Consider the following 27277-nt stretch of genomic DNA (forward strand, 5'->3'; position numbering starts at 1 on the left):
TAAAAACCAGTGTCCACAAACATTTGAGTAAATAAGTTTCAAACCATACACATACACCCATTACTTATCATTTATGTTGAAAAAATTACTGTTATACATAATTCCTTGTCATAAAACACTGCAACATTTATCACCCATCTTATGGGAAATTCACTGAACTTTCGAATTAAAGGCTGAAATATTTTCTTATTGGCATTTCTCAACACTTTCCCAGAGTTATTTCCTTTAAATTTGAAGTATTTGCTATCATAAAAAATAGGTGACCACCCTAACAAATAAGTTTGAATTTTCAACCCCTATGTCACACTTTTGCTTCATTATTTTGAAAACCACCCATAGGTCAAAGGTCAAATTCAAAAATGACTGTCCGCAGCATTTCTTCTGCATGCATGGAGAGATTTTGATGTAACTTGGCACAATTGTTCACCATTATGAGACGGAGTGTCTTGCGCAAGAACCAGGTCCCTAGATCTAAGGTCAAGGTCACACTTAGAGGTCAAAGGATACAAGAATGGCAACTTTGTCCAGAGCATTTCTTCTTCATGCATGGAGGGATTTTGATGTAACTTGGCACAAATGGTCACCACCATGAGACGGAGTGTCATGCGTAAGAACCAGGTCCCTAGGTCTAAGGTCAAGGTCACACTTAGATGTTAAAAGTCAAATACAAGAATGACTTTGTCTGGAGCATTTCTTTTTGATGCATAGAGGGATTTTGATATAAATTGGCACAATTGTTCATCATCATGAGACGAAGTGTCTTACGCAAGATCCTAGAATTACTTCCCTTTGTTGTTACTATAAATAGCTTATATTCGTAACTTTTTAGCTCACATGTCACAAAGTGACAGTGTGAGCTTTTGTGATCGCGCAGCGTCCGTCGTCCGTCGTCCGTGCGTGCGTCCGTGCGTAAACTTTTGCTTGTGACCACTCTAGAGGTCACATTTTTCATGGGATCTTTATGAAAGTTGGTCTGAATGTTCATCTTTATGATATCTAGGTCAAGTTCGAAACTGGGTCAACTGCGGTCAAAAACTAGGTCAGTAGGTCTAAAAATAGAAAAACCTTGTGACCTCTCTAGAGGCCATATTTTTCAAAAGATCTTCATGAAAATTGGTCAGAATGTTCATCTTGATGATATCTAGGTCGAGTTCGAAACTGGGTCACGTGTCTTCAAAAACTAGGTCAGTAGGTCAAATAATAGAAAAACCTTGTGACCTCTCTAGAGGCCATATTTTTCATTGGATCTGTATGAAAGTTGGTCTGAATGTTCATCTTGATGATATCTAGGTCAAGTTCGAAACTGGGTCAGCTGCGGTCAAAAACTAGGTCATTAGGTCTAAAAATAGAAAAACCTTGTGACCTCTCTAGAGGCCATACTTTTGAATGGATCTTCATGAAAATTGGTCAGAATGTTCACCTTGATGATATCTAGGTCAAGTTCGAAACTGGGTCACGTGCCGTCAATAACTAGGTCAGTAGGTCAAATAATTGAAAAACCTTGTGACCTCTCTAGAGGCCATATTTTTCATGGGATCTGTATGAAGGTTAGTCTGAATGTTCATCTTGATGATATCTAGGTCAAGTTCGAAACTGGGTCAACTGCGATTAAAAACTAGGTCAGTAGGTCTAAAAATAGAAAAACCTTGTGACCTCTCTAGAGGCCATATTTTTCACAAGATCTTCATGAAAATCAGTCAGAATGTTCACCTTGATGATATCTAGGTCAAGTTCGAAACTGGGTCACGTGCTATCAAAAACTAGGTCAGTAGGTCAAATAATAGAAAAACCTTGTGACCTCTCTAGAGGCCATATTTTTCATGGGATCTGTATGAAAGTTGGTCTGAATGTTCATCTTGATGATATCTAGGTCAAGTTCGAAACTGGGTTAGCTGCGGTCAAAAACTAGGTCATTAGGTCTAAAAATAGAAAAACCTTGTGACCTCTCTGGAGGCTATACTTTTGAATGGATCTTCATGAAAATTAGTCAGAATGTTCATCTTGATGATATCTAGGTCAAATTTGAAACTGGGTCACGTGCCTTCAATAACTAGGTCAGTAGGTCAAATAATGAAAAAACCTTGTGACCTCTCTAGAGGCCATATTTTTCATGGGATCTGTATGAAAGTTGGTCAGAATGTTCATCTTGATGATATCTAGGTCAGGTTCAAAACTGGGTCACATGAGGTCAAAAACTGGGTCACTATGTCAAATAATAGAAAAAAATGACGTCATACACAGTTCAAAACTGGGTCATGTTGGGACAGGTGAGCGATTCAGGACCATCATGGTCCTCTTGTTTATTACTGGGCGTAGGGAAAAATCAAGATCACTTTTCTGTAGTACAACATGCTTGTTACATCCAATTTTCAGGTGATTTTTGACCTATCTCTACTGGTGAGGATTTTTGTGTGGACTTAGAATTTCTTCTCTTTGTTGTTACTTTAAATAACTTATATTGTAACTTTTTGCAATCTCTTTTTTATTTGGCATAAATGTTTGCCTCAATGAGACAGGGAGTGTCATGTGCAACTCCCAGTCCTTTTGACAGCTGGCGGGCTCGACATGTTGCCCGTGGGCATCTAGTCTTAATAAACATTAGCGGTAATAATTACTGGGTCTGCTCATTTCCAGTTTAAAATTGAATATAGCAGATGTGACTGAAAAAATGATTTAGTGAAAAATGGAAATAACAAAATATTAAAATCGTCATGTAGTTTCTTCACCATGTATGTGTTTAATATATGAAAATGATTATCTTTGTTTCTTTTACAGGTGGAAAGCCCTCTAGAGCAAGCAATCAAATTTCTCAAACCATTGCAATTACTAGCTCCACAAAGAATAGAAACTCATTTATTTGCTTATGAAATTTATTCTAGAAAAGGTAAAGTTTTGCTTTGAAGTTCTACTTTATTTACCTTCGAACCCACCAACTTTTGATTTCAAAACTATGTTTGTCCAGGGATACAAGTTGAAAGGATGAATATCTGCTGCCTGATGGAAATCATACACAGACTATACAGGGCTCAACAAATCCAACTGTCCAGTTGTACAAGTAGAAATTAAAGGAATTAATATTTGGCTTACTGCTAGCAGTAATTCCATATACCTATAGTTTTACTGCATTTTATACACTATTGCTGGAAGATTTATATACTATTTTCAAATACACACTTAAATATTGTTAGGGGGTCTCCATGGCAGAGTGGTTGTTACTCTAATCGCTTACCTCTTACTCCAGTGGATTAGAAACAGCTGGCTTACGGAAGGTCGGTGGTTCTTTCCAGGTTCTTGCTTGTGATGAAATAATGCACGGAGGGGCACCTGGGGTCTTCCTCCACCATTAAAGCTGGAAAGTCGCCATATGACCTATCATGTGTCGGTGCAACGTTAAATCCAACAAAAAAAAAAAATTGCTTGTTATGTTGTACTTTGTTTGTGCGGAAGGCATCCAGCTGATTAACCCTTAGCCTGCTGCAGGCGAATTTAACAGCCTTTGCAAACAGCTTGGAACCAGATCAGACGCCGATTAAATCGGCATCTGATCAGGTTCCAAGCTGTTTGCTACTCTGACAGTATTTCTTCCAATTTTGGAGCAAATTGAATGAACTTAACAATTTTAGCAGACGACATTTCCAGCAGACGACAATTTACCTAGCATGCTAAAGGTTAAGGTCAGTGGTTCTTCCCAGGTGCCCACTGGTGCCTGAACCAATGCTCGTCAAAAGCTGGAATAGTGTATGCTCAACCTAAAATGGTGACTGAAACTCAGTTAAATAAATTATAAGCCATGATGTTTTCTGTTTGTTTCAGATAAGTTACTATTGATGTTGCAATCATTGAAACGTGGATGTCAAGTAGACAGAGAAAACCCACAGTTACATGTCTATCTTCTCAGGTTTCTTATTCTAGGTATTTTATTTTATGATATTCGTTGAAAACTACTTTAACCTTTACCCTGCTAAATTTTTAAACTGGACTGGTCCATCATACAAGTTCGGCAGTACCATTTCTTATTCAAAGGGATGTTCAGTGAAAATCTACTGATTGAATAGTGAACATGATTGGCCTGCACTGGTCGCAAAGGCAAAACTACTTGTCGCCAGCAGGTTACAGGTTAATATGACTGAAACCATAAAATGTCCAGGAAGATACTTGAATTTTGAAAAAATATACTGCTTCAGGGTTACCTCGAGAACTTGAAAAAAACATTGCCATCAGCTTATTTCATGGAAAGAATAAAGTTTTTAAAAAATGGAAATAGATAAAATGAAGGGCATGTTGTTCAGCTGTTTTTAGCTCACCTGTCACAAAGTGACAAGGTGAGCTTTTGTGATCGTGCGGTGTCCGTCGTCCGTCCGTGCGTCCGTGCGTACGTGCGTCCGTGCGTCCGTAAACTTTTGCTTGTGACCACTCTAGAGGTCACATTTTTTGCGGGATCTTTATGAAAGTTGGTCAGAATGTTCATCTTGATGATATCTAGGTCAAGTTCGAAACTGGGTCACGTCCCTTCAAAAACTAGGTCAGTAGGTCTAAAAATAGAAAAACCTTGTGACCTCTCTAGAGGCCATATATTTCTCAAGATCTTCATGAAAATTGGTCAGAATGTTCACCTTGATGATATCTAGGTCAAGTTCGAAACTGGGTCACCTGCCTTCAAAAACTAGGTCAGTAGGTCTAAAAATAGAAAAACCTTGTGACCTCTCTAGAGGCCATATATTTCACAAGATCTTCATGAAAATTGGTCAGAACGTTCACCTTGATGATATCTAGGTCAAGTTCGAAACTGGGTCACGTGCCTTCAAAAACTAGGTCAGTAGGTCAAATAATAGAAAAACCTTGTGACCTCTCTAAAGGCCATATTTTTCATGGGATCTGTATGAAAGTTGATCTGAATGTTCATGTTGATGATATCTAGGTCAAGTTCGAAACTGGGTCACGTGCGTTCGAAAAATAGGTCAATAGGTCTAAAAATAGAAAAACCTTGTGACCTCTCTAGAGGCCATATATTTCATGAGATCTTCATGAAAATTGGTCAGAATGTTCACCTTGATGATATCTAGTTCAAGTTCGAAAGTGGGTCACGTGCCTTCAAAAACTAGGTCAGTAGGTCAAATAATAGAAAAACCTTGTGACCTCTCTAGAGGCCATATTTTTCATGGGATCTATATGAAAGTTGGTCTGAATGTTCATCTTGATGATATCTAGGTCAGATTCGAAAGTGGTTCACATGCCTTCAAAAACTAGGTCAGTAGGTCAAATAATAGAAAAACCTTATGACCTCTCTAAAGGCCATATTTTTCATGGGATCTGTATGAAAGTTGGTCTGAATGTTCATCTTGATGATATCTAGGTCAAGTTCGAAACAGGGTCATGTGCGGTCAAAAACTTGGTCAGTAGGTCTAAAAATAGAAAAACCTTGTGACCTCTCTAGAGGCCATACTTGTGAATGGATCTCCATAAAAATTGGTCAGAATGTTTATCTTGATGATATCTAGGTCAAGTTTGAAAGTGGGTTACGTGCCCACAAAAAGTAGGTCAGTAGGTCAAATAATGAAAAAACGTTGTGACCTCTCTAGAGGCCATATTTTTCATGGGATCTGTATGAAAGTCGGTCTGAATGTTGATCTTGATGATATATAGGTCAGGTTTGAAACTGGGTCAACTGCGATCAAAAACTAAGTCAGTAGGTCTTGAAATAGAAAAACCTTGTGACCTCTCTAGAGGCCATACCCTTGAATGGATCTTCATGAAAATTGGTCAGAATGTTCACCTTAATGATATCTAGGTCAAGTTTGAAATGGGTCACGTGCTTTAAAAAACTAGGTCAGTAGGTCAGATAATAGAAAAACCTTGTGACCTCTCTAGAGGCCATACTTTTCATGGGATCTATATGAAAGTTGGTCTGAATGTTCGTCTTGATGATATCTAGGTCAAGTTTGAAATTGGGTCAACTGCGGTCAAAAACTAGGTCAGTAGGTCTAAAATTAGAAAAATCTTTTGACCTCTCTAGAGGCCATATTTTTCAATGGATCTTTATAAAAATTGATCTGAATGTTCACCTTGATGATATCTAGGTCAGTTTAGAAACTGGGTCACGTGCAGTCAAAAACTAGGCCAGTAGGTATAAATATAGAAAAACCTTGTGACCTCTCTAGAGGCCATATTTTTCATGAGATCTTCATGAAAATTAGTGAGAATGTTCACCTTGATGATATCTAGGTAAAGTTCAAAACAGGGTCATGTACCTTCGAAAACTAGGTCAATAGGTCAAATAATAGAAAAACCTTGTGACCTCTCTAGAGACCATATTTTTCAATGGATCTTCATGAAAATTGGTCAGCATTTTTATCTTGATAATATCTAGGTCAAGTTCAAAACTGGGTCACTTGAGCTCAAAAACTAGGTCACTATGTCAAATAATAGAAAAAAACGACGTCATACTCAAAACTGGGTCATGTGGGAAGAGGTGAGCGATTCAGGACCATCATGGTCCTCTTGTTTAATTCAGTTTAGAAAGAGGAAGTTTTGATAACTAACAGGGACTTCATCCACAGTGATGGAATGTTGTTATATATAAATTACAGCACTGTTATCCAGAAGTATGTTACTTCAATATATTTTGTTATCATAATGTCTGCTATACTGTCAGTCTGTCTTTTTATACGCCTGAAGGGACGTATTATGTTATGGTCCCGGTGTCCGTCCGTCCGTCCGTTAGCAATTTCGTGTCCGCTCTGTAACTCTTGAACCCCTTGAAGGATTTCAAAGAAACTTGACACAAATGTTCACTACACCAAGACGACGTGCAGAGCGCATGTTTTGGATGTGTCATTTCAAGGTCAAGGTCACACTTAGGGGTCAAAGGTCATATGAGTGTGTTTCGTGTCCGCTCTGTAACTCTTGAACTGCTCGAAGGATTTCAAAGAAACTTGGCACAAATGTTCACCACACTGAGACAACATGCAGAGCGCTTGTTTCGGATGACTAGTTTCAAGGTCAAGGTCACACTTAGGAGTGAAAGGTCATATGAGTGTGTTTCATGTCCGCTCTGTAACTTTTGAACTGCTTGGATGATTTCAAAGAAACTTGGCACAAATGTTCACCACACTGAGGCGACGTGCAGAGCGCATGTTTTGGTTGACTCGCTTCAAGGTCAAGGTCACACTTAGGGGTCAAAGGTCATATATGACTTCGCTTTGTGTATATTGCTCTGCATTGCAGTGCTCGTTTTTATTTTGCAGACCCTTTTTTGTTCTCTTACAATAATTTTTGTTTTTGAATTACTTCCCTTTTTTTTTTTTTACTATAAATAGCTTATTTTGAAACTTTTTTATTATTGGCCGTAGGGAAAAACCGAGACCACTTTTCTGTGGTACAACATGGATGGTACATCCAATTTTTAGATGTATTTTGACATAACTAACTGGTAAGAATTTTTTTGTGGACTTAGAATTTTTTTTTTTTTTTTTGAATTTCTTCTTTTTTTGTTGTTCCTGTCCTTTGAGTCAAGTTCTTTAAATTTTGCTCCCATCCTCTGATGAAACCCTTCAGGCGTATATTGCCCCGCTTGGCGGCGCTCTTGTTGTTGGTTGTGAAACCTAACACTGACTATTATATACTTTTAGTTTTATTTCTTAGAATATGTTTAAAATTGTATCACTGGTTTGGTAACATTGTTTTATCTGCTAACAGTGAAGAAAAAGAAGTGTTCGGGAAATTTACCAGAGTCTGTGATGCGTGTACTAGATGAAGAGATGGAGAAATTGTTAAGCAGCCAGGATGCAAACAAGCTCAATGAGGAGTATCTCTGTAGAAATGTCAATTCAGTATTACACAGAGCAGCAGGTATGTTTTTATGCTGCTTGTAACATTCTTGTAATAAATCAGGAGTTTTTGTTGGATTGCTTTTAATGCTAGGCATAACCTAGTTATAAATATAGTGCAGAAATGAAATACTTGCGTTTTGGTTGGTTAAAAAAAATACAAGGTACTTACCTTGCAGATGATACAAATGGTTAACTGTTTAACATTACAACAGGGCATTGCTGGATATGTCAAACAATTTTGTGGTCTGGCTGGAAAAACATTAACTCTTGCAGTAAAAGCAAAATATCTTTATTTTCAAGTATGCATGATTCTACTATCCTGTGTTCAAGATGTAATCATACATAATTGACTTGAGGAGTCCTAGACATTTTAATAAGTCCTAGATAGTTTCTATAAACAATGCCTCAAGCTTTACTATTATGAAATCATCCTTAAATGTTATGCATTTGAATAATATTCTTGCATTTTCCTTAGTCCAACTCGTGACACAATAATCACTTTCATTAAAAAAATTTCATTATGGTGTTGTGGGAGACATATTGATTTACTCCTGTCTGTGTGTCTGTCACAAATCTTGTCCGCACTCTTAGTCGAAGATTTCTTGTCCGATCTTCACCAAACTTGTGTTTGACCATAAGTCCTCGGCCAAGTTAGATAACTAGCCAAATCGGCCCAGGCACTTTGGAATTATGGCCCTTGAATTAACAAAAATCGGCCTTTATACTCTTGTCCGCGCTCTAAGTCGAACATTTCTCATCTGATCTTCACCGAACTTGAAAAAAATGTGTTTGACCATAAGTCCTCAGCCAAGTTCGATAACTGGCCAAATCAGCCCAGGCACTTGGGAATAATAGCCCTTGAATTACCGAAAATCGGCCTTTTACTCTTGTCTGCGCTCTAAGTCGAACATTCCTCATCCGATCTTCACCAAATTTGAACAAAATCTGTTTGACCATAAGTCCTCGGCCAAGTTCAATAACTAGCCAAATCGCTCTAGACACTTCAGAATTAAGGCCCTTGAATTACCCAAAATCAGCCTTTCTACTCTTCAATGCTATATTTGCAGTGAGTAAACAGTATATAAAGACTGACTTGCTATTTAGATGACTAGGCAGTTGTGGTAGACATGCGCTTTTCTCAAAAGCAGCTGTAGTTTCAGTCTATTACATCCAACTGGGCCATGTTTGAAAACGGGTGTAATCATTAGTGATTAACATCCTAACGTAAATAATAAGGTTCATGGTGTAAAAAAGGAAAGAAATATTTTAATTTGCTGTATGTAATACATTTATACCTTGAAAAGAAATGTTATTTGACATGTTCTGCATAAAACCTATACAAAAACAGCTATCAAATATATGCATGAACTTACAGCATTAAGCGCAGTGTGAACCCCATGTGGTTCTGGAACGATCTGTGTATGAAAAGAATTGGAACCACTACCTTACCCTTGCATAATCGTAGGAGACGACTAATAGGGTCTTAACACTTGGTTTTGCTGTAACTCTGTGATTCCAGTAGGCATGCAAATTTTGATTCCATACCTCATGTTTTTATTTCGATGTAAATGAGATGTGAAACCAAAATTTGTAGTCGTGTTTGGCACCATATAACCTATACTGTGTTGGTGCGCTGTAAAACCCAATTAAATAAATAGATAAATAGCACAGTGTGAAGTCCGTGCTCGATTTATTCACCAAACTTTGTTCCGAGTGTTCATGAAGGAACAAGCACATGAGAATAGATATGAATAGATCTCTCCCCCCTATCTGTTTTGTTTTCAAATGTTGTAATTTAACTTTAGATTTAAATATACAAATAATATTGCACTTATACACTTAGAATTAGCCTGAGACGTTGTTCTCCCCCATTATCGGCTATCCGGTACAGGTACATGACGGTGAATGAAATGCGCCAATAGTGACGTAATAAAGCTGTGACGTCACCAGTGGCGAAAAACGAATCAATAATATAGGTCAGTGGGTGACTTTCTTCAGGTACTGCGAAGTGCTCAAGATATGACATATCACATACTACACAAAAAACAAGCACAAGAATAAATTTGCTATTCTGAAATATTTGTCTTTTCGCCATTATTAGCTCACCTGTCACATAGTGACAAGGTGAGCTTTTGTGATCGCACAGCATCCGTCGTCCGTGTGTGCGTGCGTAAACTTTTGCTTGTGACCACTCTAGGGTCACATTTTTCATGGGATCTTTATGAAAGTTGGTGAGAATGTTCATCTTGATGATATCTAGGTCAAGATTGAAACTGGGTCACATGCGGTCAAAAACTAGGTCAGTAGGTCAAATAATAGAAAATCCTTGTGACCTCTCTAGAGGCCATATTTTTCAATGGATCTTCATGAAAATTGGTCAGAATGTTCACCTTGATGATATCTAGGTCAAGTTCGAAACTGGGTCAGCGTTCAAAAACTAGGTCAGTAGGTCAAATAATAGAAAATCCTTGTGACCTCTCTAGAGGTCATATTTTTCATGGGATCTGCATGAAAATTTGTCAGAATTTTTATCTTGATGATATCTAGGTCAAGTTCGAAACTGGGTCACGTCCAGTCCAAAATTAGGTCAGTAGGTCAAATAATAGAAAAACCTTGTGACCTCTGTAGAGGCCGTATTTTTCATGGGATCTGCATGAAAATTGGTCAGAATGTTCAGCTTGATGACATCTAGGTCAGATTTGAAACTTGGTCAACTGGGATCAAAAACTAGGTCTGTAGGTCAAATAATAGAAAATCCTTGTGACCTCTCTAGAGGTCATATTTTTCATGGGATCTGCATGAAAATTGGTCAGAATGTTCATCTTGATGATATCTAGGCCAGGTTTGAAACTGAGTCACGTCCGATCCAAAACTAGGTCATTAGGTCAAATAATAGAAAAACCTTGTGACCTCTGTAGAGGCCATATTTTTCATGGGATCTGCATGAATATTGGTCAGAATGTTCATCTTGATGATATCTAGGTCAGGTTCGAAACTGGGTCAACTGCGGTCCAAAACTAGGTCAGTAGGTCTAAAAATAGAAAATCCTTGTGACCTCCCTAGAGGCCATATTTTTCAATGGATCTTCATGAAAATTGGTCAGAATGTTCACCTTGATGATATCTAAGTCAAGTTTGAAACTGGGTCACATGCGGTCCAAAACTAGGTCATTAGGTCAGATAATAGAGAAACCTTGTGACCTCTGTAGAGGTCATATTTTTCATGGGATCTGCATGAAAATTGGTCAGAATGTTCATCTTGATGATATCTAGGCCTAGTTCGAAACTGGGTTACGTGCGGTCAGAAACTAGGTCAGTAGGTCAGATAATAGAAAAACCTTGTGACCTTTGTAGAGGCCATATTTTTCATGGGATCTGCATGAAAGTTGGTCTGAATGTTCATCTTGATGATATCTAGATAAATTTGAAACCGGGTCAACTGCGGTCAAAAACTAGGTCACTAGGTCTAAACATAGAAAAACCTTATGACCTCTCTAAAGGCCATATTTTTCAGTGGATTTTCATGAAAATTGGTGAGAATGTTCACCTTGATGATATCTAGGTCAAGTTCAGAACTAGGTCACATGAGCTCTAAAACTAGGTCACTATGTCAAATAATAGAAAAAACGACGTCATACTCAGTTCATGTGGGGACAGGTGAGCGATTCAGGACCATCATGGTCCTCTTGTATCATCATTATGCTAGCAATCATGTCTCAAGGACTGAAGTACCTCGATAGCGCCAATTTTAAATGGTCGTTGCTTGCAGCTCTGTGGACGGACCGTCAGGGGTGATAACTAGAGTCACGGATTGGGACTAACTTTCCTTTGTCCAACAGGTTTCATTGTAAATGTATGAAGTACAGATAATGAAGATTTGGGTTTCAGTGGGGCTTATTAGATTCAAGTGAGGATAACTATCACTGTTGTACTAACATGGTCTTGTATCTTAAAACTTGGATTTAAGAATAGTAAACTAAGAAAGTGTGGTTGTACAGTAAGAAATGGTTGGGTAGGAGTTGTTACTTAAAAGAACAGTTTCGACAGCTGACCATTTAGCTTGAAGGTGCTTATATATCAGTAGAATAGTACACGCCAAAGACATCAACATGAATGAGGATTTCTTATATTTGTTTGGTCAATTTCAGCTGCTCGTATGATGTTTGAGATGAATTCTGATCCATCCACGCAAGCGAAGGCGTTACAGCTTGCCACTGCTGTCAGTAAAGATCTAACAGGAGTCTCACCAAAGGTATTGTCTGTCTACATACCATTCACTGCTTGTCTTCACACTTCGTATTACGGAACTATAGGCTCTGATATCCAAGTGCTTATAACTGGTTGAAACTTCTGGTTCTGCTTGGTGTTCCCATCAGTATTTATGTCGAAGTAAAAATATATTTCCTAGGTAAAGTTGTGATCATGCATTGCAAATAAAACATTCACCCAATTCATACCCTCAAATGTCCCAAGTCATGTTTATATGTACACAATAATTAATATGTGGCTGTGGTAGCACTTCTAGAGAAAAACACCAGTTCCAAGTATCATGTTGGTTATCACAAAATAAGATGCTCACTCCCACGGAATTTGACATACTTTGTTTCAGCTGTATTTTTCTGTCTGCAGTCCAAAAAGGTCTCTTAGTTTGGTCTATTAACTTGCAAGCCATTCAATAAGCGCTTAATTACAGGACAGCAGAAATTAATTTCAAATTTTTTACTCACTAGCCCAGTTAACATGTGTTTAATGTAGACCATTCATACAGTACAAACAGTGGTCCGACAATTTGTATCTAGGTACGTTGTTATTTCTGACGAAGACATAAAGGTCGAAACTAGTCAAGAATGTGTTGTCTTGGTAATTTTAAATCCTTTTGATCTATCCAGAGTCCTGTAATACAATCATTTAATACGGTAATGTGTCTTTGAATGTATGATTTTTACTTGAGAAATGTTTGTATATTTTCTAAAGTGGATATTAAACTGTCCCATACTCAAATAACCAAATCCTGGTTGAATAACTTCAAATTTATTTAAATTTTCAGAACTGTCGGGAAGTGTTGGAGTATATTTGTCGGGGTGACTTTGGTCAGTGCGAGGCAGAGGCCATGTCATATCAGGAAAGATGCCATAAACTGTTTCCTCATGTCCCTTCTTTTCATATACCAAACTCACAGTCACAACAAATAGTAACCAATGGAAACATGTCATCATAACAGCTGCAATCTACATCTAGTGATTTACCTGCAATTTCTTACCTGCTCTTCGTTACAGAATGGTGAAATATTCAGTGCATATTTGACTTCTATCGAAGTTTTCAGTGATGTGAAGGGATAATAAAAGGTATACAATAAGTAGGAAACGTTCCAGTGCTCATCTGTGCATATGAATGTATGCATGTGTTAGTCTTCTTACCGAGTGTATGCCAGAATAAAATTTTGAGAACAAAACCTGTTCAGACTTGTAACCAACAAGAAAATGATTCATAAACAGGATGTTAAAAGTTTTCACAGCTAAATGTTTAGTTTGTTTTGTTAAAAGAGTGGAGGAAGAGGCAATAATTTTCCTTGAATGACAAAAAAAGTCTGGTTTATTTGGGAAATCCATGTGTTGCAGATGTCATTTTCTGCTTGAAGTTGCTATTGATACATTACCTCAAATAGACTTGTTTCTTAGGAGAAGAGCATTTTACATATTGTAATTTCCACAGAGAACCGCATTTCCTGTATTAGAAATTAGCATTTTCTGTATTTTTACAATGCTTGAAATACTAGAAAGGAACAGTATGAATACATCTGAAAAAGAGATAGTTTCAACAGTTATGGGAGACAAGTCGGGATTGTAGTTTATAAAAGAAGGTTTGAGGAGTGAGTGATATGAAGGGTAATGGTATACTGTAAAATGATTAGAAATCAAAGAACTTGTTGGTTTGTGAGTTTACCTATGTAAGTGAAGTCTTAATTCTCTGTGTTCTTATCTGCAAGCCTTATTTAAATATTTTATTTATTTAAACTCATGAGTATAACATACAAAGATATTCCCTAGACTTAATTTTAAAGAAATGCAGCTGGTTTACAGAAGATAAATTGATGTATATATGTAAAACTGGCAGATATGAAGGGAAACAATTTTAAGGCTATACAATTACTTCCTTATTTTAACTAAGTGAGATGTAACTGCATGAGTAATAAATTTGTGCACATTTCTGTCGAACAAGGAAAAGATTTATTCATAATGGATTATTGCATGATAGAAGATTTTATGTACATCTTTATGAACAAAACCATTTGTTTTTTCATTTGATAGATTCACAGTTAATGCTTTTTGTTTACATTGCTTGTCATCATGCCAGAGCATTTTGGGAGCAATATCCTGCAATCTTGAGGTGATAAGACCCGTTGAAATTCACAAAATTAATGTCATTAGAGAACACGCAAGTTCAGCTTCATTTGTCTGTAACACTGAACAGTGTTAGAGCTGATATTCAAACTGTGTTGTAGTATTATTGAAATTAACCAGTGCTTTATCCTTCCTGTTTGCAGTCGAGTGTTTGTAGATTGACGAGTGTTACTTTTTAGTGTACATGTATGGGATTTTTATACATTTTTTGTTACTGTATATTACATTAGTGAATGAATGATTGTTACAAGTTTACATTCTCTTGTTTCTTATACCGTCATATGTACCTTTTTTTCATCGACATAAATCAAATGGGGTTGCCTTCTGTCCTTACGAAACATTAAAAGCAGTTATTAAGGATAATGTTTAATAAGACAATTTTGAAATACTTTTTAGAAAAAAGTAATCATGATCTCCTTGAGACTAAAGCTATAAAGATATTCCTCGTGTGAGGAAGCAATCCAACTGGCTTTCGGGAGGTCGGTGGTTTTACCCAGGTGCCCATGATGAAATAATGCAAGGAAGGGCACCTGGGGTCTTCCTCCACGATCAAAGCTGGAAAGTTGCCATATGTTAAGTGCTGTATGAGATTTCTTTTGGAAATGTTTCAGGAAATAGTTTCTGACAGAAATTTTGTTGCTGCCCTTTGCCAGTAAACTATTGGAGATTTTCTGTTTGTGTGTTTACCCCTCCTGTTATCTATTAGAAATTTTAAGTTTTGTTGTACTTGGAGTTCTGATACAAAGTTAATTATAAAAAAAAGGTGGTGAATTTCAAATGAATATTTTTTGCTTCTGTTATAGTTCATGATGTAAAAGGGCATCTTCAGTTAAATTTTTAATCTGCCATGTAAACTTGTTTTGTTCCTGGAACTTGGTAGTCATTTGGAAGTGGATATTTCTCTTTAACTTTGATCGGTGTCTGCAATTAAATCATAACAAGAATTACTGATATTCCATATTGATTCAGTGTTTTCAGTTGAACTGTATCGCTGTCGTGAACAATTTTGAGTTATTTTCCTTTTTTGTACTTAATTTTCCTTCCTGACAATGACTTACAGCTGTTCTATGATCGGATGATAGATTGCAGTGAAATGAAGTGCATTGCACACAAAACTGTTACTTCTTCCAGAAAAGATTTTAATCTGTCACATTTTGTAATTCATTTTCTAAATCAGACTGAGTACTATGTTGATGTTTCATATTGGTAGATCATAATGTCTCCCCCTTGGTCCAAGTATATGAATGCATGTCTCAGCATACCACTTTAAGTACATTGTTTTTGCAATCAAGTGTTAATCAAGTATATAAAAAACTATCACGGTTTTTAGCCCTGTCCGTCCATCTGTCCACACTTCATTTCCGATCAATAACTGAAGAACCATTTGACCTAGTATCTTCCAACTTCATAGTCTGGCAGGGCTTATGGACTAGACGACCCATACTGTTCTTGGGGTCACTCCATCAAAGGTCAAGGTCACAGGGGCCTGAACATTGAAAACCATTTCCGATTAATAACTTGAGACCCACTTAACCCAGAATCTTGAAACTTATTAGGATGATTGGTCATGCAGAGTAGGTGACCCCTGTTGATTTTGGAGTCACTCTGATAAAGGTCAAGGTCACAGGGGCCTGAACATGGAAAACCATTTCCAATCAATAACTTGAGAATCACTTGACCCAGAATGTTGAAACTTCATTGGATGATTTTCATGCAGAGTAGATGACCCCTATTTATTTTAGGGTCACTCTATTACAGGTCAAGGTCACGAGGGCCTGAACATGGAAAACCATTTCTGGTCAGTAACTTGAGAACCACTTGACCCAGAATGTTGAAACTTTATAAGGATGATTGGACATGCAGAGTAGATAACTGCTATTGATTTTGGAGTCGCTATTAAAGGTCAGGGTCACAGTGACCAGAACATGGAAATCCATTTCCGGTCAGTAACTTGAGAACCACTTGACCCAGAATGTTGAAACTTCATAGGGTGATAGGACTTAAAGAGTAGATGACCCTCTTTTTGGGGTCACTCTATTAAAGGTCAAGATCGCAGTGGACAGAACATTGAAATCCATTTCCAGTTAATAACTTGAGAACCATTTGGCATAGAGTCTTCAAATTTCATTGGATGATGGGACTTACAGAGTAGATGACCCCTATTGTTTTTGGGGTCACTCCATCAAAGGTCAAGGTCACAGGGGGTTGAACATAGAAAACTTTTCAATCAATAACTTTATAATCACTTGACCCATAATGTTGAAACTTAGTAGGATGATTGGACATGCAGAGTAGATGACCCCTGCTGATTAATTTTGGGTCAGTCGAACAAAGGTCAAGGACCTGAACATGGAAAATCATTTCCAGTTCATAACTTGAGAACCACTAGGCCCAGAATGTTGAAACTTAGTGGGATGATTGGACATGCCAAGTAGATGATCCCTATTGCAGCCAACCATCAGTGTCTCTTTGACTTTTGCTCCTGTCCCCTATTGACTTCTTGCCTATACGACTATGCATTGGGGGGGGGGGGGAGATGCGCTTTTCTACAAAAAGCATCTAGATGAAACAAGACCCTACAATAATAATTTGGACAGGGACTTCTAGACATGTTGATTGTTAAAGCATCTTGATCCTTGCAAGGTGACATCAGAACAAGTTCAGTTTTTATCACTGTCTTGCATTGTGGTCTTAACTAAACAGGTGAACAACAAACTAGGAAATGTGATGTTGTTGTGATACAGAATTATTGTAGTGACTGATTGACTGGTACTTTTAGTAACAGAATGAGCTTATCGAAGGTTAGTGGTTTTATTCATGTGTCCACTTGAGCATGAATTGATGCTATATGGGGTACATGGAGTATTCCTCCATTATCAAAAGTGGAATAGCATCCGAAGTCGATGTGACTTAAAATCCAACATACATAGCTGAGGCCCTCATTTTATGATAAAATCTAATTTATCTAATTTTTTCTCCATAAAAAAAGCATTATAACTAGAACCATTATTTAGGACCATATATACAGCCATTGTAAGTGTTAAAGAACAAGGGAGATCGTAAACAAAATATATTACATTTGAAAGAACAAGGGAGATCCTAAACAAAGTCTCTTGTATTTGAAAGTTGTCCACCAAATGAATGAAACTAGTCTGTATAAATGACTGTATTGTTGGTTTAAAGCACAAGTTATTTGAAGGTATGTGCCCTGTACCAGTAAAGAAATGATGTATCAAATAAAGCTGTTATATTTGCACGCTCCTTCAACATTATTTTGCTATAATTAATTGTTTGTTTGTAGAAATGTCATGATTTTACAAAAAAAACTATTTATTGTTTTGATAAGAAAACAAATAAACTCATTGAACTTTTATCAAGTTTGTTGTCGGTACTTCTAAACAAATTTATTATATTAACAGCCTACTAGTTCTTTGTCATTATACTCCCAGACACTAAGTATATGGGGACTATATTTAAGTAATGCTTGTTGGTCCAGCTTATCTGCTGGGAAGATTTTCTTTAAAACTTGTATGAATCATCAACTTCTTATAGATGATTTGCAGAGCGTACAATTCAGGTCATGAGGTCTAATGTCAGGAACACAAGTCAAAAGGCAAATAGTATGTGTTGGCTCCATTTTGTCTAAACTGCCTTAAAGATTTTTATGAAACTAACATCAATATTTTTTTTTTGTATTTTTATGCCTCCGAAGGTGGGCATATTAAAATCACACTGTGCATCCGTGTAAATTTTTGTCCGAGTGTAACTCTGCCATCCATAAAGGGATTATGAAATAACCTAGCATAAGTGTTCACCATAATGAGACGAGGTAAAGTTCACACTTCGAGGTAAAAAATTGACAGGGTCTGCTTCATGTCTGGTCCATAATGAGACCTTGTGTCTTACCCCAAGATCAAGGTCACACTTGGTGTCAGAGATTAACAGGGTCTGTTTCTTGTCTGGTCCATAACTGCCACCCATGAAGAGATTTTGAAATAACTTTCCACAAATGTTATTATGTTAACCATAATGAGACGATGTGTTATGCGCAAGACCCAGACCCCTAGCTCCAAGGTCAAGGTCGCACTTGGAAGCCAAAGGTTAACAGTGTTTCGTGTGTGGTTCATAACTCTGCCATTCATCAAGAGATTTTAAAATTACTTGGCATAAATGTTCCCCATAATAAGTCAACTTGTCATGCGCAAGATCCAGACCCCAAACTAAGGTCAAGGTCACACTAAAGGTTAAAGATTAACAGGGTCTTGTTTCTTGTCTGGTCCATAACTCTGCCATTAATGAAGGGATTTTAAAATTACTTGGCATAAATGTTCTCCATGAGTTGTGTTGTTATGCGCAAGACCCAGACCCCAAGCTCAAAGGTCAAGGTCACACTTGGAAGTCAAAGGTAAACATGGTCTATTTCTTGTCTGGTCCATAACTGCCATTTATCAAGGGATTTGGAAATAATAGGACACAAATGTTAACCATAGTGAAAATGTGTATCGTGCTTCTGACCTGGTCTCTCTGGTCAAGGTCAAGGTCACAAAATGATACATACCTACATTCTTCTGGCGTATTTTGCGCAGACAGCTGTAGCATTCTTGGGCACGTTTCGGGGGCATTTGTCACTAATTATGTAATAGTGACAGCTCTTGTTTCATCAAGTGATTAAAAGAAGTGTTTGCCTATGAAATGAAATTGAAAATGTTGCCGTAACATGAATGCACTATTGAGGATTGGCTGCAAACTTGTTTCAAATGAATTTGGGCTTTCAAAAGTCTATTGTAAGAATTAAAGAAAATTAAGTTATTTATAACTTTTCTTACCGCAAATTGTTCATATGTATCGGACATGTATTACGATTTTGGTAATTATTTCAAGTTGTTATCAAAACTGGAATGGTTGGTAGTTGCTATCCTATCGTGTCTCCGCTTCTAGTGATGGAAATTAATGCCGAGGGGCACCTGACAAGTGAGCTTTTAGGATAACGCGTGGGTGCGTCGTCGTGCTCCTCCGTTCAGTCGAAACTTTTGCTTGTTGATTATGCCCGTCTAGAGGTCACATTTTTCATCGGATCTTTTTGAAGTTGGTCAGATGTTCATCTTGATGATATCTAGGTCAAGTTCGAAACTGGGTCACGTGGTCAAAAACTAGTTCAGTAGATCTAAAAATAGAAAACCTTGTGACCTCCTAGAGCCATATTTTTCTGAGATCTTCATGAAAATTGTGTCAGAATGTTCACCTTGATGATATCTAGGTCAGTTCGAAACTGGGTCACGTGAGGTCAAAAACTACGTCTATAGTACCATAAGGAATTAGAAAACCTTGTGACCTCTCTAGAGGCATATTTCTCAATGGATCTTCATGGAAAATTTTCGAATGTTCATCTTGATGATATCTAGGTCAAGTTTCAGAAACTGGGTCACGTGGGGTCAAAAACTAGGTCAGTAGATCTAAAAATAGAAAAACCTGTGACCCATCTCTAGAGGCTATTTGTTAAAGATTCTTAGATATTGGTTCAGAATGTTCACCTTGATGATATCTAGGCAAGTTCGAAACTGGGTCACGTGGGGTCAAAACTAGGTCAGTTAGGTCTAAACTAGAAAACCATGTGACCTCTTAGAGGCCATATTCTCAATGGATTTCATGAAGTTATACGATTGTTCACTTGATGATATCTAGATCAAGTTCGAAACTGGGTCACGTGGGGTCAAAACTAGGTCAGTAATCTAAAAATAGAAAACAATTGTGTACCTCTCTAGAGGCATATTTTCAAGAGATCTTCATGATTTGGTCAGATTTTACTAACCTAGATGATATCTAGGTCAAGTTCGAAACTGGGTCACGTGGGTTCAAAACTAGATCAGAGTCTAAAAATTAGAAAAACATGTGACCATCTAGAGGCCATATTCTCAATGGATCTTCATAGAAATTGGTTCAGAATTTTTGATGATCTTAGCTCAAGTTTGAAACTGGGTCACGTGCGGTCAAAAACTAGGTCATTATAAGTTGAAAATAGAAAAAGATTTGTGACCTCTCTAGAGGCCATGTTTTCGGGGATCTTTATGAAATTGGTCAGAATGTTCACCTTGTGATATCTAGGTCAGGTTCGAAACGGTCTGTGCGGTCAATAACTAGGTCGAGTAATCTAAAAATAAAAAACCTTGTGACCTCTTTAGAGGCCTATTTTTCAAGGATCTTCATGGAAATAGGTTCAGAATGTTCACCTTGATTGATATCTAGATCAAATTCGTAACTGGGTCACGTGCGGTCAAACTAGGTCATGTAAGGTCTAAAATAAAAAATTTTGACTTTCTAGAGGCCATATTTCTCAATGGATTTCATGAAAATTAATGAGATGTTCAGCTTGATGATATCTAGGTCAAGTTCGTAACTGGGTCATGTGCGGTCCACAAACTAGGTCAAGTAAGGTTGAAAAATAGAGAAAACCTTGTGACCTCTCTAGAGGCCATATTTTCACGAGATTTCATGAATCGGTGAGATTGTTCACCTTGATGATATCTAGGTCAAGTTTAAAAGTGGGTCACGTACTTCAAAAACTAGGTATTAGGTCAAATTAATTGAAAAACCTTGTGACTCTTCTAGAGGTCATATTTTTCAATGGAGTTCTATGAAAATATTTGGTCAGAATTTTTTATTCTTGATGATATCTAGGTCACATATGCTCAAAACTAGGTCACTATGACAAATATAGAATAACGACTTTCATACTCAGTTTTAAACACTGGGTCATGTGGGGATAGGTGAGCGATTCAGGACCATCATGGTCCTCTTGTTGAAGTTTTCCTTTTGTTGTTCCAGTCCTTTGGGGGTACAACAGTCAAGTTCTTGAAGTTCTGCTCCCATCCTATGATGTAAGTTTCTTTCACTTAAAGGTATTGGTATTAGAAACACATATGTTACAAGCAACATAGCCAATCCTGCTGTACAGTTTGTTTAAACTGGGTTTCTTTGGTCAAAATTGGTGTTTAGGTCCAGTGGTTAAGAGGTAGGCAGCCCAACACAGAAGTTGTGGTTTGAGTCCATATAGGGTCATGAACTGCATTTTCATATGACATCAGACAGTACTAACATTTTCAAGAAGCAGACTGGCGTGATTCAAATAAGCTGCAAGCTTTCGTCACGATGAGGCTGAAATAAATTAGTACAAATCAAAATATATTTGGGATTGCCACAGCCTTGCCGTCATGAGTAATCTTTAGCTCGACTATTCGAACAATAGGTAGAGCTACTGGACTCGCCGATTCGTCGGCGTTGGTGTCGGTGTACAATTTGGTTCAGCTTTTGTTTGTAAGCTGGTATCTCAGCAACCGCTTGTGGGAATTGATTGAAACTTCACACACTTATTCACTGTGAAGAACTGACTTAAATTGCACGGGTTCAATAACCCTGTGTTTTTTTTTTATACAAAATTATGCCTCTTTTTCGACTTTTATTGATTCATTGACAAGGCTGTTGAATAGTCGAGTGCTATCCTACGACAGCTCTTGTTGTACATGGCATACATAAATGTAGTGATAGTAGGTATATAGGCCAACCCTTTAGGGACTAAGAGTGTCCGCCTACGGATTACAAGGTCCGGGATTCGAGCCCCAGAAGTTACCTTGGTATTTTCTCTCCCAGGGTTTAATTTAATGGTGTCAGAAGTGTTTGACGGACTCGTGCAGTGGGCATAGAATGTCATTCTGGACAGCTGATGAGCCCTGAAAAATAATGGGGGAGAAGTATAGTGATAGTAGGTTAATAGGCCACTTCCAACAGCCTGGCTGTTGGGTTAACCCTTTAGCGACGTGGTTAGAGTGTCTGCCTACGGATCACGAGGTCCGGGTTCGAGCCCCAGAAGGGACCTTGGTATTTTCTCTCCCAGGGTTTACTTTATAAGAAAGAATTAAAATTTCTTGTATTCAGAAGTGCAGTGCTCACTTGCAAAGCCCAGTTATTGATATCGATCTTGAGACTAAATTTATTGCAACCTCGAGGGTCTTTATACTACATATAACTATATTTTGAGAATCTATCTTTTTCTCAAAAGTAGAATTTTAAATGAAATACGTGAAATCATAACTTGCCTTTATATAATTAATAAAAACAAACTACAAAAGGGAAGTGGCTTGGGGTTCAGGTAACTTCTAAGAGAGATTTTTTATTTCACATGCACATGATGCATGTGCAAGCGTAAATAAAAACAACTGACGATCAATCTGTATTAGAATATAAATATGAAATGTAGCTGTTAACAGTACAATCTGCATGACGCAGCACTTATTCACTTATTCAGAGTGTGGCATTAAAGTTCCTTACTTTTTTATTAGCTCTTATTTTCAAGGACACACATCTCAAATTAATGGTCAGGAGTCGTATTTCTGATCCGTCTTGCCAGATAAAATGTGCGCTTTTTGTTCCTTTTACTAAATACTGACACAGGCAAAACACGTTGTTTTTTACAAAAACAGGCCTTCATACCTGCATTAAGACTGCATATAAAATGGATGTATAGACAACTTTTTCTCTCATACGGCATCATACTTTACCAATCCGTCTGGTTCCCTTGATTGGCGGTTCATAACTTTATCGCCGGAATTAGACCACAATCTGACTGGTGTAAAGGACGCCAAGTTTTTATACAATTAACTAAGACATCAGAGTTACACCAAACAGGAATAGCCTTTTTAACACCGCAGCGTGTCTTCTCCAAAACTCTCCTCTAAACCTTGCGTGTTTTCTCAGTTTGACATATATGCCAGACAACGACAACGATGACTTAACAATAGAGTATTGGTTCAATTTATTGGATCGATTTGCTAAAAGTATAGAATCCAATGTATAATTACGGTACTTGAAACAAATCCTCCATCCCGTTTTATACAGTTTTTATAACTCCAAAAAGCCGGGAGCATGTGCATGTGCCGAGCCTCCATACAGTTGTGTCCTCGTTTACCAGCGACGAAGGTCGTTGTCATGAAGTGCACACAGAGGATTGATAGGTAGTCATTGGGATTATTCACACCAATGACCAACTTACAAAACCACTGCGGACACGACATTGGTGATCCCCTTTTTGATGACAGCTGAATATTGTCGCTCTGGCTGTTGTTGCTGACCCTTTACGTTGATGTCCGCGCAACAGTAACTACTTGCAGATCTCCTACTGATGGGCTTTAACCGATCAAAAATATAAAAGTTTCTGTCTTTAGTTTAATACATTTGAAAACAGTTTTAATACCTTTAGCGAGCGTTAGAATTTATTTAAAAATAGACATGAATTTCAGAGATATCATAGATTTTCAAACTTCGTTCTATGAAAAACGATTTTAAAGATATGGCGAGAATATGGTTTTGTTTACACTTAGTGGATTATATATAAAAATGACCGCATGGAAGCCTATTTTTGATCTAGTAGACAAAAGTGGACTGACAGCTGCATTAGCCTACTCTAATAATCGCAGTTTTCTCAAGAAATCTAGTTGTACTGAACGTTCAGGACAAAGCATGCCCATGATTTTACTGTATGTTGTAAGTGTAATCTACAACGGAAAGCATGGATTTAAAAGTAGTATCTCTCATTACTTCTTCATATGCAGAAATTTGCACTTTCCTTGAAAACAATATTTGGGCTTACATCACAGAGCAAGTGTGACAGAATCAGTGTGTCAGTACTACCAGAACAGAGCTGTTTACTCAGAAAAGACATCCTTTTAACATTGGCAGCGTTACTGCAACATGCAAAGAGGGCGATACTTGGCAAAATCGTCTGTCCAATTCCTCAATCTTAATTTCGTAAATGTTTAATCAATTTCTAAATAAAACATGTTTAGACTAAAAGGGCAGTTTAAATCTAGGGCCACTCAATAACAGCCGAACTGGATATACCAACATAAGCAACTCGGGCTGTCACGGATAATAAATCGAATAGAATTTTCTATGTATTGTTGTAGAAATACGAAATCTTCATATTTTATGGCGACCATCTTGAATTTTGTTGGCCATAGGCCTATTGGATTTATTTACCCAATTTAACGGTTAAAATTGTTTTAGGAGTATATTTTACAAATACATATATACCCTGCAACGTTTCATAATTTTCACGCAATATGCCCAGCTGACGCACAATTTTCATGGGAAAAAATATATGATTGCCATCTTGAATTTATTGGCTATATTGATTTTTAACCAAAGTCAGTGTAACAATCGTTTGAAGAGTGTATTTTACAAATATATGTTCTACCATGCAATGTCTCGTAATTTTTGCACAATATATGCCCATTTGAATAATTAAATATAGTTTAATGCGGCCATCTTGGATTTAAGCCGCCAATGTGGACTTTTCTCTCTTAATTTTAGCTTAAATGAAAACTTCACACTGTAATGCTTACCTTTCCTTATTTTCCAGCCGTATAAATAATTCTACATTTTCATGGCCTATTTGAATATTTACAATTTGCTTCGGAAGTGCACAGTTGTTTCGCACATTTCTTGCACTCATTGGGGTATTACATAACTCTCAATCCCAGCTCTTCTTGTTACGACAGAGATTCCGACATTATGCTTCGTATAGATGTATGGATCTTAGCGAGAGATAAAGATACTTAGATTTGGTACATGTAGTGGCACACATTCTTCCCATCTTTCTTCCGTATATGATTCTTACTATTCCCCCGTGCACATTATCAACCCCCTACTGAATGCCTTCCCCGTCAGTCTCTAATCCCCCGACCCCCCGTCTTCACCCCTAACATACACCGAAATGTATTAAAGTGGTGTTTTGTTTCACATTTTTGATAGATTTAATGTGCGTTTTTCTCTCTCGAGTGAACAGCAGATGCAATATTTTCATGAGAGACAAAGCCACGAGTGAAAATGTAAGATACGGTATTCATGAATGAAAGATCTTTTGACCTTACACGTAAAATAAACATATTTTCTTTTCCCTTCATGTTTTGACTAATTTTAATCATTTTTTAGTTTCTTTTCACATAAAAATGTCAAGCTTCTTTTCACTGTAAATATACTAGGTATATAAAGTCCAGAACATCAGGCTGTTTTACTGGCAGCTCTTGTTCACTAAACAACCCACAGAATACACTAGGAATACATTTATGAAAGGGCATTTGTATCCTACAGTTTTAAAGGAGTCCGCATAAAAACTGGGTAATCATTTAATTCTACGACTAGGCCCTCGGCATGTTTCAAAGTAAACTGGCAATAAATAACATGGCTAGACAACATTGTTGCATGTACAAGCGTAAAAAAACTGCTGAGCCTTCTGTATTACAATAATTATATGAATAGTGACTGTTAACATTATCATTTGCTTCGTGGCAATAATTCAGTGGTCTTTACTTATTAGCTTTTATTTTCAAGGCTAGATGTCACAAAATCACATCATATCATATTAATAATCAGTAAAAATGGACTTCTGTGAATACGTGAACAATTCTTGATCACTTTAAAACTGAAGGCATTTCTGAACCCTCTTGCCAGCAAAGAAACCATTCCAAAAGTGCGCTTTTTGCTCATTATACTAAACACTGACACAGGCAAATATTGGGTTTACTTACAATAAGCAGGTCTTCATACACGCGTTAAGATTGCTTATAAAAATGGTTGTATAGACAACTTTTTCTCATACGACATGATACCTTACCATCCAGCCTCCGCGGGTTCCCTTGGTTGGCGGTTCGTATCTCTTTGCCGGAAACAGACCACAATCTGACTGGTGTAAAGGACGCCAAGTTTTATACAATTAACTCAGACATCAGAGTTACACCAAACAGGAATAGCCTTTTTATTACCGCAGCATATCTTCTCTAAAACTCTCCTCTATCCCTTACGTGTTTTCACACTTTTACATAACTGCCGGACGACGGCGACGATGACTTAACAATTGAGTATTGATTCAATATATTGGACCGATTTGCTACAAATATAGAATCAAAAGTATAATTACTTGAAACAGATCCTCCATCCCGTCTTATACAGTTGTTATAACTTCAAAACGGTGCATGCAGTTTTGTCCTCCTTTAACCAGCGACGTAAGTCGTTGTTATGAAGTGCACACAGAGGATTGATAGGTAGTCATTGGGATTATATACACCAATGACCATCTTACAAAACCACTGCGGACACGACGTTGGTGATCCCTTTCCCCTTCTTTCCTTAGTTGTTGTTGCTAACCCTTTACGTTGATGTCCGCACATCCGTAACTATTGACTGACGCTTACTGATAGGTTTTAACAGATCAAAAATAGAAAAGTCTCTATCTGAAGTTTATTAAAGCCTTTAAAAACAGTTTCAATACATTTAGCCAGTTTCGGATTTGAAAAAAAAACAAAAAAAAAACAACAAACAAAAAAAAAAAAAAAAAAAACAAAAAAAAAAAACAACAAAAAACAAACATACTTATGAATTTCCAGAGATATCAAAGTTTTTCAAACTTTTTTTATGAAAAAGATATTTAAACCCTTTGATATTTGCAGTCAAGTAGCGAGATCTTACCTTACTGTGCGGCACGGTTGGCTGTCTGACTTAGCCTATCCCTGGGTTACCTTTATATAGCTCACCTTAGCCAGCTCGTGGCTGATCAATATGTCGTTACTCCGGGTGTTAACTCTGCTAATTTGGGGACTGCCATAAGACTATTAGTTTTCACAGTTTGTTTTCTTGACATTCTGCGTCAGCAACTAAACGTGCTTTCTCAATTAGTAACTTTTACCATTTTTTGCCGTCTTTGTAAAATATTGACAGACAGCTGTGTCCAAATTTATATATCTAAATATTGTTTTTCGTAAGTATGCAGATTGGATCTACAATGTATTTTAATAAACTTCGCACGTATTTAGCGGTCGCCTTCAGTTATATTCAGTATGTTACGAAAGCTATGTCAAAACAATCTAAACATTTCATATTTACCTACGAAACGAGTACAATTCTAATAATTACCTGAATTGATGCTAACTTAAACAATCTTATTTACGGTATCCGGTCCACAAATAAGCAAGTTCTATTAAAATATATCAAATATTGGTGC

At 37.2% G+C, this 27277-nt stretch overlaps 1 protein-coding gene across 2 annotated transcripts in view; it reads left to right on the forward strand.

Moving 5' to 3' along the window:
- The window catches only part of LOC123556702 (N-alpha-acetyltransferase 15, NatA auxiliary subunit-like), a 46191-nt gene extending 28589 nt beyond the window's left edge, over positions 1-17602 (forward strand). The window contains exons 18-22 of one of the 2 annotated variants that reach the window (XR_006687515.2): positions 2776-2884; positions 3814-3912; positions 7696-7848; positions 9673-9805; positions 11977-12080. Coding sequence is in view for 1 of the 2 variants with exons in the window: in XM_045347616.2 (XP_045203551.2) it covers positions 2776-2884; positions 3814-3912; positions 7696-7848; positions 11977-12080; positions 12876-13046 (636 nt within the window). In the remaining variant the exon portion in view is untranslated. Of the gene's footprint in view, positions 1-2775; positions 2885-3813; positions 3913-7695; positions 7849-9672; positions 9806-11976; positions 12081-12875 lie in introns of those variants that run through there. The other variant, XM_045347616.2, reaches the window with a different exon arrangement.
- The last annotated feature ends 9675 nt before the right edge of the window (positions 17603-27277 follow it).

Source organism: Mercenaria mercenaria, chromosome 5 (genome assembly GCF_021730395.1).
Source record: "Mercenaria mercenaria strain notata chromosome 5, MADL_Memer_1, whole genome shotgun sequence".
Lineage (NCBI taxonomy): Eukaryota > Metazoa > Mollusca > Bivalvia > Venerida > Veneridae > Mercenaria > Mercenaria mercenaria.